Below are 13,061 nucleotides of genomic sequence, written 5' to 3'. Positions count from 1 at the left end.
TCAGATCGACCTAAATTTTCCACCCTGCAAGTTCGATGGAAATCCATCGAAATCGATCGAAATCGGCCGTCGATCGGTCGATTGGCCAACCGATTTGCAATCGATTGATCGATCGATCGGGATCGATCGGTCGGCCAGAAAATCGGCTGAGTGTATGGGCTGCTTTAGAGTATTAAAACCAAAACAAAAAAGTATTTGGCTTGAGGAATGCCCTAAAAAACTATATGAAAGGAACACAATTATGCAATGAGTAAAAGTTCATCTCGGATCCATTTTAAGGTGTGAGAATATCACCTATGATAACACCCAAGAGAAAAAAAAAACGTAATTAAATAGGCGCCATAAGCTGCTGGGAATGCTTTAATTCGGGATTCATATTTTTGTGAAAACGTATTGAAAAAATTTAGCAGAAACCTAACTTTGTATCGTTTCCATCTATCCTTTTTTTCGGTAACTGTTTGAAAAAAGCTACTGCTGACCTTTGAAGTCAAGGCTTCAATTTGTACGTGAATAATCCGCCGACTTGTTCTCCTTACTGCCCTCCCTACTTTGATAAGATGTTTTTGTTGACAAGCAAATTCTAGCCGTATCCTTTTTTTTCCCCTTTCTTTATTTTTTGAGCAGAAGAACCTCTTGGCAAGTGCTCTGATTACACTCCTTATGTCCCTGGCTTGTATCCAGTGTGATTGCTCAAGGGAGTGTCCTTTGTCAGAAACCTGATAGACTCACTTACTATGAAGCATCTGATAACGGAACCCTTAGATCACTTTCGTGACAGGAAGATGAATTGCCGGAGATGTTCAGAACACTAGGATGAATGGGACAGAGGTTGAGCTTCCCAGCAGAGGCTGTCATAAAATCTGTGTTTCTATCAAGTGATGATTAATAGTGTCCCTCTAAAAGCCCTATTATGATGAATAGTGCCTGTCTCTAAAAGGTTATCTGCTGTGGTGTCATTGGCGATGCCTTGAACAGGTATGCTTGCTTCTGATTTGCTGTTCCTAATTAAATGTCACCTCTTTCTTTATGTATCTCTTTTTCATGTAAGGTCCACCATCTGCTCCAGATAATCCAATTTCCACTGTCAATGAAACATCCGTCATTATGGAGTGGAGCCCCCCTGAAGACTCAGGGGGTCGAATGGACGTCACGTATAACATACATTGTCGAAGGTGCCTGTTGGACGGGCAGAAATGCAGCCCCTGTGGAAGTGGCATTCACTATATACCTAGACAGTTTGGGCTTGCCCACCCACGTGTTCTTATCACGGATCTTCTACCCTTCACCAACTACACGTTTGACATTGAGGCTTTGAACGGAGTTTCGGAGCTGAGCTCAGGCCCTAAACAATTTATCTCTGTCAATATTACTACAAGCCAAGTAGGTAAGAACTATGTCATTGGATTGCTCCTCCTGCCATCATTTATGTTTGATGAAATCAGAAACGTATCACTCTTGTAGATGGATTGGCTCATTGGTGGTGCTACATAAAACTTCATGAAGCTCAATGTGGATAAAGAATTACAAATTATGCCTAGCTTTCTGTTGACATTAGTAGTTTCATACACTCTTCAGTAGAGTTGGAATTTATTAGCTATGATTTACATTTTTCTATATTTGCTGAGATACGGGAGGACCCCCATGGGTTTGTGGCATTTTCCCCTTGTAATAAAGGCCTCAGGGGGAGGTGATGGCTTTTTTTTAATGGGGTGAGAAAGTTTCATACTTTTAGGACCACTAACGCAAAAATTGTGAAATGGAAAATACATATAAACACATACAAGTAAGAAGATAATTTCTTCCAGAGTAAAAGGAGCCATATATTAATTTTCTCTTATCTTGCTGTCATTTACAGCAGGTAGTAGAAATCTGCCAGAGCCAACAGGTTTTGGACTATCCCATGTCCTTATGGGGGGTTCCCTTTATTTTCAAACGCACTTAGTGAATGGCAGGTGCTCCATCCAACTGCCAAAAAAGTGAGCAGCTATCACGGAGGCTGCCAGCATCTTTATATACCGTAAATCTTTTTCAAGAAGAGTCTTTATAACAAACAAATAAAGGCCATGCTGAGAATTCCCCATGAAAAGATGGGCTAGTCCAAAACCAGTCAGTTCTGTCAGATTTCTACTACTTACTGAAGATCCAGCAACAAGGGAGAAAAGTAATGTATGGCTCATTTTACTCTGGAAGAAACTTACTTATTATTTGTACTGTATGTGCTTATATGTATTTTAGATTTTACCATTTTTGCAATACAGTGGTCCTTTATCTGAGTTCCTCTGTGTTCTCTTCATCTGCTGTCCACCCATAACTAAGCTCTGGCATATTACATACTTATTCATCACAGCAGCTATGGCTTTCATGTGACTGTTGTGTCACATGACTATCATGATGTAATAATAATAATAATAATCTGAACATTTGTATAGCGCTTTTCTCCTGTCGGACTCAAAGCGCTCAAGAGCTGCAGCCACTGGGACGCGCTCAGGAGGCCACCCTGCAGTGTTAGGGAGTCTTGCCTTGAACTCCTTACTGAATAGATACTTGACCTAGCCAGGATTTGAACCCTGGTCTCCCATGTCAAAGGCAGAGCCCTGTGTTGGTGAAATAGCGCACAGAAGACCAAAACTCAGGATAGTTGGTTAAGATAAGTGGAGCAGGTAACTATTACCAGCATGATGATGCCTATGTCTGCAAGGTGGGGGGATCCCGGCCAATTAATGAGGGGCAGTATAATAAAGAAGATGAGGATAGTATCACTTTAATAAGTATTCCCATAATCCCATATATAATAAGCAACAGTATAATCAGGGTAAGGGGTAATATAATAAAGAACATTAGATGAGGGGGGGGGGGGGGGGTGACTATAATTAGAGGAACTAAAATTTAAAGCACTGTAGTGGGGTCACTATAACAAGAGGCACTATACTGGGGGGCACTTAACAGAGGAACTAAAATAGCAAGATGATAAAAGTGGGCACTATAGTGAAGAGCATTAAGTGAACCGTTTAATGCTCTCCACTATAGCGCCCCCTGTATAATGGTGCCATCTTAGTTCCCCTGTAGAAAAGGTACTGGGAATGGTTGGTACACATGGAGGCCATTAAATTGAAAAAGTGTTTATTACACTTACTTAATAGCCTTTCCAGAAAAAAATCCCTTCCCCCACTAGTATAACTTTTCTGAGATTTAAAAATGTTTAAATGGGTTCCTCTAGGATGAAAGGTTCAGGCATCTTTTACAGTCGAGTGGGCACACCATTTATATCTTTACATAGTGCGCCCCATCCCACTGCATGTGCCCACCATCCAGTCAGCATTGTGGCCAATCATAGCAGGGAAGGGCAGGAGGGGGCATATCTGGGGCAGAGGGAAACATCTATATACAGTGGACAGCTTGGAAATTATTAATGTAGATTCCACACAAACAATAAGCACTAAAAAAAATCCAACAAGTCTGAAGTAGGGTTTTTAGAGGTTTTGTTTCCTGCTTTAGTGTGAATGTGTAATCATCACTATTTTAGTTTGTTATTTACTGTTTTAATCTCTTTTAGTTGTAATTATTTCAGGGACATGAATTGTTTGTCCCCAACTGTTAGCGGTTGTTGAATTAATTTACTATTTTTATAATGTAAAAATTAAAAATATGTTTTTACTGCTTTGATATAGAGTATGCAGTACTAACTTTACGCTATTTTATGTAGTTAATGTCATCCTGAAAGAAAGAAAAAGTAAAGACAGCATCACATTGGCTTTCCAAGGACCGGAGAAGACGAATGATGCGGTGGTGGAATATGAAGTCATATATTATGAAAAGGTCAGTGCTGAAAGTCTACACATATCATCTTACATTCTATAACAGAAACTTAGAAAATGTTGCCGAGAGAGATGAGCCCTTCTGCATCAATTGCACTTTCCTAAGGTATCATATATTGTAGAACTCCGCACTACTTCAGTAGTTAATCATAATTTATTGTAGCATAAAAATACAAACATTAAAAAGAACCATGGTTCTTTTTAATGTTTGCATTTTTATGCTACTATAAATTATGATTAACTACTAAAGTAGGGTGGAGTTCCACAATATATTCTACTGGACTTCCTGTGGTATCCAGGTACTGGTACTCTGTCCGCTTCACCCATTTTAGGGTTGAGCCAGAGAGATGAGTCCTCACCTACTGACAGGGCCGGATTTCTGGCAAGGCCACATAGGCCATGGCCTAGGGCACCAAAAATTTGGGGGCGGCTCAGTGAGGGGAAGTAAAGCTGTTCTATGCAGCCATCCCTATCTACAAGGACAGCTTTAACCTTTAAACTCTGTCCTCTACTTGTGTTGTCCCTGCAAGACCTGTAAGCTCTATCCTGCAGTTATACTTCAGCCTAACTGTCATGGTGACTCAATGGGTCCATCATTAACGAGATGGCAAACATAAAAGTTCTTAAGGAAAACATAACTTATAATCTATACGTGTATTACTGAAATGGTTATTGTCTGTGACTTCCAATGATGGAAAGTAAGTAGAATTCTCGGGCACATAGAGATAACAACGATACGTATAGTTGGCCTTGGGCGGTAAAAAGTACAAATCCGGCCCTGCCTACTGAGCAGAAGATAATCACTGCATAATGTGACTAATTTTTGCCAGATCACATTTTTAGCAACGCACGTATATACTATCTACAGACAGACCAGACGCCAAAACTAGGCAGCGCCATAGCAGTAATGTTATACTGCGCAGGGTGTATCAAGGTAATTTGGGGATCCAGCGATCACCGGACCCCAAATTACTCTTTCCTCCGTTTAGCTACAACTTGGAAGAGGGGTAGTAACCCCACCGGGGATTTGAGCGGCAGCAGGGTGAGCCATCATTCTGCTCACTGGCGGCACACATATACGTACGCCAGAAGGGCATGTACTGCACCGTCTAATGTTTTCAACCACGTGTTGTGATTCAGCATGGGATCGCAATGCCTGGTTCTTTATACAGTAAATGAATGAGATCTCAACCGCATCGGGGAGACCAGCAAAGCAGTGCAAGTGCCATGCATTGCTACGGCCACCTGCGTTGCATGCAGTGTAAAAGTGGTGGAGGACCCTAAGGCCTGTTTCCAAAGGAGAATGACCTGCATGCTTGCTTCTTGGGCAGTTCAGCCACTGTCTTCTATCTGGCCTCCAAGTGCCTTACTGCTGTAATTTAATGCAGGCGAATGGCATCGTTTGTAACCCCACATGTGTCAGAATTTTACCCCTGCAACAGAGTTTTCTCCTTGGTGATCTTATCACAACTTGTTATACAATGCTTTTTAAGTCACCAGCAAGCAAGATAATACTCAACATACATTTGTTAGTACTTTTTCATCAACTTTTGGGTACTTTTTAAATTATAAAATGCTGAAAATGTAGTTTAAAGAGAAGGGGAAAATTATCTCCTAGGAGAAAATTCAGGTGAAAAAGTTAATTGTATATGGACCATTGGGCCTGATTCACAAAGGTTTAATGTTAAATTATCTCACCTTATTTATTAACTCACAATGGGGTTGATTCATAAATGTTACTTATTTTTCACCTTAACTGTAAGGAGTGCCAATGCATGAGATACAACATATAAACATATTAACACATAAGGGCCCATATGCAATTTACTTTTTCACCTGAGTTTTCTCCTAGGTGATATTTTCATACACTGTCATAAAATGCTATTTAAACCACCAACAAGCAAGAAAATGCTCAAAATAATTTTTATAGTACCGCTTCACCAACTTTTTGGTACTTTTTCAGTTGTAAAATGCTGAAAATGTAGTTTACAGAGAAGATGAAATTTATCTCCCAAGAGATAACTCAGGTGAAAAAATTAATTGCATGTGGGCCAAGGAGAGATAATTCATGATATAAATAAATAAAGAGAGCTAAACCATGAGTTATGTCAAATAAGGAGAGCTAAACCATGATTTAAGTTAGATAAGGAGAGTTACACCATGAGTTACGGTAAGTCATTTAAGGAGAGATACATTGTGAATTAATAAATAAGGTGAGATAATTTAACAGAAAAGCTTTGTGAATTAGACTCATTCCTTAAATGACTCAACTCATCATTGACCTCTCCTTATCTAACTTAACTAATGGTTTAGGTCTCCTTATTTGACATAACTCATGGTTTAGCTCTCCTTATTTGACATAACTCATGGTCTAGCTCTCCTTATTTGACATAACTCATGGTTTAGCGCTTTTTGTTTGACATAACTCATGGTTTAGCTCTCCTTATTTGACATAACTCATGGTTTAGCGCTTCTTGTTTGACATAACTCATGGTTTAGCTCTCCTTATTTGACATAACTCATGGTTTAGCGCTTCTTGTTTGACATAACTCATGGTTTAGCTCTCCTTATTTGACATAAATCATGGTTTAGCGCTTCTTGTTTGACATAACTCATGGTTTAGCTCTCCTTATTTGACATAACTCACGGTTTATCTCCCTTATCTATTTATCTCATGAATTATCTCACCTTATTTGTTTATCTCATGCATTAGCACTTCTTACAATTAGGGTGAAAAATAAGTGACCTTTGTGAATCAACTCCATTGTCACCTCTGAGTGTCGGTGCCGTCAGGTGGGACTGAATATGGGAGTTTCACCATCTTCATCCTCCCGCATAAAAGAGGCCTAAAGGCGTGTAGACACGCCATACTTTTTCAAACGACGGGTCCGTCAGACCCTCCCTCGGGACGGTCGTTCTGCCGACAGTAGCACGTGAGTACAAGCTGTCCGCAGACTGATAAGACTCTTTTTGTCTTATTTGTCTTATCAGTCTGCCAAAATTTGGGTATCAGAGGCAAGAGGTGCCCGCTATTTGTAGCCACAGTTTGTATAGCGGGCAGCTGCGGTGCCCGCTATTTTAGCAGGCACCTCCAGAGCCAAAATTCCTAGTTATCACCGTTATTACCAGGGAGTCTATGGTGGCACCCATACTTCCCCGACACACAAATTTCCTGTCACGCCCTCTGGTCTCCCATTGAGATTGCATGGCCAGAAACTGCAATAATTTCCCCACTTAATGCCCAAAGTAAGACCCACTAATCCCAAGAGTACAGGAATGTGTGGAATCATGATAAATACTACTGCTACAGGTCACTGATTTAACCGTAAGTCACAGACAGTGAAAGCAACCTACAGTAGGGGAATGGTTGGAAAAAAACAAGAAAATGTAATTCTGAAAAAGCCATCATGGCCAGGAACTTAGGCATCTGGCAAGAGACTGAGGGAGCCCAGGTCTAGCCATGCCCATTCTGGGCACAGCATAAGGAATCCACATCGAGCATCTGCTTGCTGCAGATCAGCCTAATCTGCTGCTAATACAATATCTAGCAAAGCAATCCCTTCAACCCAGGAAATTAGTTGTGGTTAGTGGCCAGTAATCCAAAATGGAAACAAATCATAAGTTAATGGGGTTCTCAGTCCAAAATGTTTGCCTAATTGTCAGTTTCAGGCCAGCATCTTATAACTTATCATAGGAAGTTAAGTTAATGACCAGCTAATGAGTTTGCCTACTAAAATTTAAATTGCTGTACATGTCAGTGAAGACAAGTGAAGAGCTCCCATGTGATGTCATTGGCAAGGCAAGAGATGCTTGTGGCCTGGCTCCTGGCAAAGTAAAAAAATAATAATTCTGCGAGAGATTCAGAGCAGGGAGGAGCCACAGATGTCAATGGGATGAAAGCCCATCCACAGCTCACATAGAGGACAGTTCCAGGGAGGTTGTCTTGCTCCTTCATTTTAACATTTAAAAATTAAAAATACTGTATATTCTGGCGTATAACCCTTGGAAATCATCTGAAAATTCAGGGATCATCTTATACGCCGGGTGTCATTGAAGCTGGGTGATACGCCCAATCCTGTTACCGCCTCTCAGATCTCGCTGCTGAGGACTGTAGTGAAGCGGCGCAGGCGCACATGTGCAATATCTGAGAGGCAGAGAAGGAGGTAAATAGGATGCAAGGGCGGGCCAGAAGGGTGAAAGAGGCGTGTTAAATGGGCATAGCGCGATCTATTATTCCATACTGCTCTGATAAACAGGGAGACAAGGAGAGCTGACCAATCCACTTAGGAAGAGGGAGAGTTGACCAATCCAACCAGCCAATCACCTATATACTGTCAGATACTGGGTACCACGTACAACAGCACAGCCCCAGTATCTGTTCATACATAGCACCAATATATGATGTTTTTTAAATTTTTATCTGGTGTGCGTTTCAAGAAGGGTAGTTCTATATGGCGAGTATATTCCAAACTCTATATTTTAACTGGAAAAGTTGGGGGTCATCTTATACGCCCAGTTGTCTTATACGCCGGAATATATGGTATGTCAAATTAAATGATAGAAATAACATTTAGAGTATATTAAACACATTTTTCAGTAGAAAAACACATATATTTACATAGATCTGTACATGAGTCCTGAAAGAGGGACACATGAGAAAGAAAAGGAAACAGAGGGATTTAGTTCCCATAGAGGGACTGTCACACTGAAGAAGGGACAGTTGAAAGCTACGCAATGCATCCTATTGATAACCTCACATCCTCAAGTAAGAAGTACTGCAAGGTCTGGCAAGGAACTCAACCAATTTGTTAACCACCCAGGTAGTTTATTAGGGCTTGGAGGTTACAAAGTATTGGCTAGGGTTATCGGTTAAGGTAAAGTGCCAATTAGGTCTTCTTGGGGGCAGATTTACATCATAGGGTTTGAAAGTTAGGGTTAGGCATCAGGATGGTTTTATGTTGAGAGGTAGGATGGGATTTGCCATCGAAAAGGGGATTTAGCATGAAGCTGATTAGTTAGGTTAGGGTTAGGTTGTTGATGGGAGAGCTTTGCTGAAATGTCAACAAAAACTGCATTGCAAAACCAAAATGAATTATCAGTAAGTGCTTTGCTGATGCTCTGCTTATTGGGCACTCATGGCTAAAGAAACTGTGCCAATATATATGCTATAATCCTTATATAACCAGGAAATCAGACTGTCTGCAAGGTCCTCTGAGAGACATCTAGTGATACAGCCTGTTCAATATGCTCTGCCAGGCACTGTACATTATGTGGCTGCTATATAAAGGAAAAATATAATAATAAAAGTAGTAGCATTACCATAAACAGGTCACAAAGTTCAAATTCAAAACTATCTTAACTCTACATTGTCAAACTATTCATATTATTTGTATTTTATTATTCTTTTCAGAATCACAAGGACCAGAACTTCACAATCTTGAAAACAAGATCCACGTTCATGACTGTGGACGGTTTAAAGCCAGGGACCACTTATGTTTTTCGAGTGCGGGCTCACACTGTCAGTGGCCAAGGGATTTACGGTGGCGAAATAGAGCTGGAGACCAGCACTGAAGGTAATAGATTGCTTTTTCAACGCAAACTACATCACATTTGTGCCCTCTTATAATTGAGAAATCCTGCCTAGAGCAGCCAGCGGGAAATGGTGAACTACTGTGTGGATCAGGACTGTATGGAACAAGCACAGAAGATAACGCTTTATCAGTGTTAAGCCAAGTAACACAGATGTGTACCAATGTTAATAAACAATAGTACCATTAGCAGGCTGCTATGTTTCCCTTTTAAAAATGCTAGTTTTTTGGTTGCAATGTTGATCATGCGGCCAACACCCAAACTTGCAGTAATTAGAGTCAGAGAAAAGGGCCTGATTTACTGCGGTGTCTACAGAGATCCTGCAAACATGCAGCTTTGGCTAATCTAGTCAATCTTCTGATCTGCTGCATGCTTGTTCAGGGTCTATGACTAAATGTATTAGAGGCAGATGATCAGCAAGACAGGAAGACATTTTGTTTAAATTGTCCTTTGTAATGGGTGGGGTGGGGGGGGGGGGGGGGTGGTGTTGGGGTGAGCCTTAAAGAGACTCAGTAACAAAATTTTCAGCCTTAGTTCTTCTATCCTATAAGTTCCTTTGCCTGTTCTAATGTGCTCTGGCTTACTGCAGCCTTTCCTAATTGCACAGTGGCTGTGTTATCTCTGTTATATTCTCTAATCTATTTCTTTCTGTCCTCTGTCGGGCTAAGGCTGGAATGTGTGGAATGTGCAGGGCTGCTTGTGATTGGATAGAAGCGATACACACCCTCTGCAGGCCCCCTGCAGGCTCTGTATGACTCACACACTCTGCTTATGTGAGCCTATCACAAGCTGGTTAGATTGTTTGTAAACACTGCCTAAAACTGGCAATTACAAGCCAGGATTGCAGCAGAGAGTGGCAGAAACAGCACAGAGGTGCCCATGAGAACATAATGAATAGAATGGTATGCTTTTTGTTATAAAAATTTTAGAGTACAGATTCTCTTTAATACTTACCTACAAGGTGTTGCTCCTCTGGCCCATGGCCTGTACAGGATGTGCCCACAGCCCATGTAGTCCATGTATGCGTGTAGAGCATCCCCTCCCCTTCTCAGCAGTAACTTCAGCATTAGAAGAGTGATGCTGCTCAGTAGTGTTAGCGGATTCCAGCTCTGACTGCCCAACACTAGGCATTAGTCATTGGAAGCATTAAAAATGAGGACCTCCACGACCCATTCAATAGTAATCTCCCTGGAGCTTTTCTGAATATGTCACTTATGCTAGGTACACGGTGTACACCCAATGCAATTTTCTGACAGATTAACTGTCGGATTGATTATTTCCAACATGTCCAATTTGATTTCCTATCAATTTTCTGACTGATTTGCATTCACTTTTATGGAAATCGGTCCGAAATCAGTTGGAAAATCGATCGAAATCAGATCAGACATGTTGGAAATAATCGATCTGATAGTTGTAAATCTGTCAGAAAATTGCATCCTGTGTACCTAGTATTAGGATTCCCATTGATCCAGATCAAAGTGAAGCCCAGGCAGGAAATCCAGATATGGTGATGGGCAGATGCACTTATATACACAGTGCTTAAAAACACACAGGTATCACACTGCAGGGTCGTGGCAAATGTATCTGATAAATAATGTGAGCTGCCTGTCAACTAAGCTCTGCTTCCCTACTCCTTACAATGGAGTCAGTAGGGCTCCTTGTGTACAGAAGATGGTGGTAGCCCAAGGTACCGCATCCCCCCCCCCCCCCTCACTTTTCTTGTACGATGCAATCGCCTCCTACCTTAAGAGCCTGGCAATACTAGAGGGAAGGATCACAATATCCAGTCTGCGCATACATCATTTCTGGCTGCCATAAATCCGCTGATTTTTGGCACACCCGAAGATAAATAATGAGGGCATTATTAGGAGGAATTAATGTCCCCAGTGGACCTGGTGATATCCACAATCTAATCCCAAATACAGACTCATTTGGTGTTTTCCACCATGATTTGTGGAGGATTAATAGATTCTCTATGGAGTATTTTGGAACTATATATCCCTTAATCTCTTCTGCATTGTGGCATTTAATTCACACACTTTAACATTATCAGTATGTAAAAATTCCCTGTCTGGCTGGTGGCAAATTAGTCCCGCTCTGTAAGCCCTGTTTGTAGCAGGGCTTTAAGCCAGATAACGTGTTTATATTATGTTGCAGGCCTCCTAAAGGAATTATTGTTCTATTAACCCCTGCAGGGCTCAAGGGTTTTTACAATTAGTTAGTTATTTTTTATTTTAGTGTTGCATGGGTATACCAGTAATCATTTTTGAATGGCGTTGCTAGGCATATAATTATTTAATATTATAAAATGAATCATTACACAAATTGTTTGTTCCCTTATCTAAAACCATATCTTGAAATGAGTGTCTCAGCGCTGCTTCATATGGGCAGCTTCAGCATGCGGCGAAAGCATTGATTGAAAGGGACCTACTGCCTTTTCATTCAAATGAATGCAATCGGTTTTTAAACGATGGTGATGGCAGTTGGCATCATGTAAGCGTTGTGGAAGATCTCCTCGTCTCGTCACACTGTGTGTAGCACCCAGCATTGGCTGGGTTAGCGCTGTTCCATGTCCCCCTAGGGGACAGGACCGTAGGCTTCAACCCCCCTAGTGACCAGGCTATTTCTTACAATGAAGTGCTCTGCAGCTTTAATGGCTCGCTGCAGAGCCACACAACCGAGCACACAAACGGATCCCCCCCCCCTTATCTGCCCACCAACAGAGCTTTCTGTTGGTGGGCTCTGATTGCTGCTGCCATGGGTATTTTTTTTTATTGAGTTATTGATATTATATTTTTGAATAAATGTGACTATTTTTTGTTTATTTTTAGTACACCCCTCCCTCCTTTTCCCTGCCAGCCAATCACATCGATCGGCTCTCATAGGCATCAGCCTATGAGAGCCGATCGCTCCCTGAGCCTCTCCAGGGGACAGCCGAGTGACACTGCTGTCTCCAGTACAGCGCTGCCATATATCGCAGCGCTGTACAATGTAAATATATCGCTGGTAGACTGATGACTCGTCAGCGCGCGCGTTCCCCAGCAAAAAACACCCCCAGCAGTTCACTCCAATTGGCCTTGAGCGGTCCTTGTGCTGCCACCTTGCGACCGCCAATTGGTGTTAGGAGGTCACAAGTTGGTTAAAACACGACGCAATGATGAAGCATCAGAAATTAATGCTAAACGCTTTTCTGCGAGGTTGCAGAAAAGCGTTCAGCATCGGCTAAACAAACCGCTGCCATCCATCCCACAGAAGCCCATGTGAACCAGCGCTAAAGGAGTGGCTATGTGGGTCCTGTTATATCAATGCAGGTGCTTAGTACACAACTCAAGCCTGTGTATAAAGCAATGTTATCACTATCATCACTATGAATGAGCGCATGGATTTCACTGTATTCTCAGTTTCCCATTGTAATTTCGCAATTTCGAGTTTAAACGTTGAAATTTTAGGATTCTGACTTGTAAATTCCGAAACAATTTTATTCAGACTTTTCCCTTTGAATTTTCGTATTCATGTCTCATGAGCATGCTCAGTAGGCATTTTTTGCTCTAAATTTTTGCATAAACATCAGATAATGTCTACAGAGCATGCTCAAGGGATGAGAATGCAAAAATTAGACGCAAAACTGTGAACATATTTTTGCAGACTCTTACTAAC

At 41.4% G+C, this 13,061-nt stretch overlaps 1 protein-coding gene across 2 annotated transcripts in view; it reads left to right on the top strand.

Moving 5' to 3' along the window:
- The window catches only part of LOC137571380 (ephrin type-A receptor 3-like), a 356,736-nt gene that overhangs the window by 154,739 nt on the left and 188,936 nt on the right, over positions 1 to 13,061 (top strand). For both annotated transcript variants that reach the window (XM_068280382.1, XM_068280383.1), the window contains 3 exons: positions 1,049 to 1,384; positions 3,704 to 3,816; positions 9,226 to 9,388. In XM_068280382.1, the coding sequence (XP_068136483.1) occupies positions 1,049 to 1,384; positions 3,704 to 3,816; positions 9,226 to 9,388 (612 nt within the window). The remainder of the gene's footprint in view (positions 1 to 1,048; positions 1,385 to 3,703; positions 3,817 to 9,225; positions 9,389 to 13,061) is intronic.

This window comes from Hyperolius riggenbachi, chromosome 4 (assembly GCF_040937935.1).
Source record: "Hyperolius riggenbachi isolate aHypRig1 chromosome 4, aHypRig1.pri, whole genome shotgun sequence".
In the NCBI taxonomy this organism is placed as follows: Eukaryota; Metazoa; Chordata; class Amphibia; order Anura; family Hyperoliidae; genus Hyperolius; species Hyperolius riggenbachi.
Note: the sequence above shows the minus strand (reverse complement) of the source record. Positions and strands in the feature narration are given on the sequence as shown.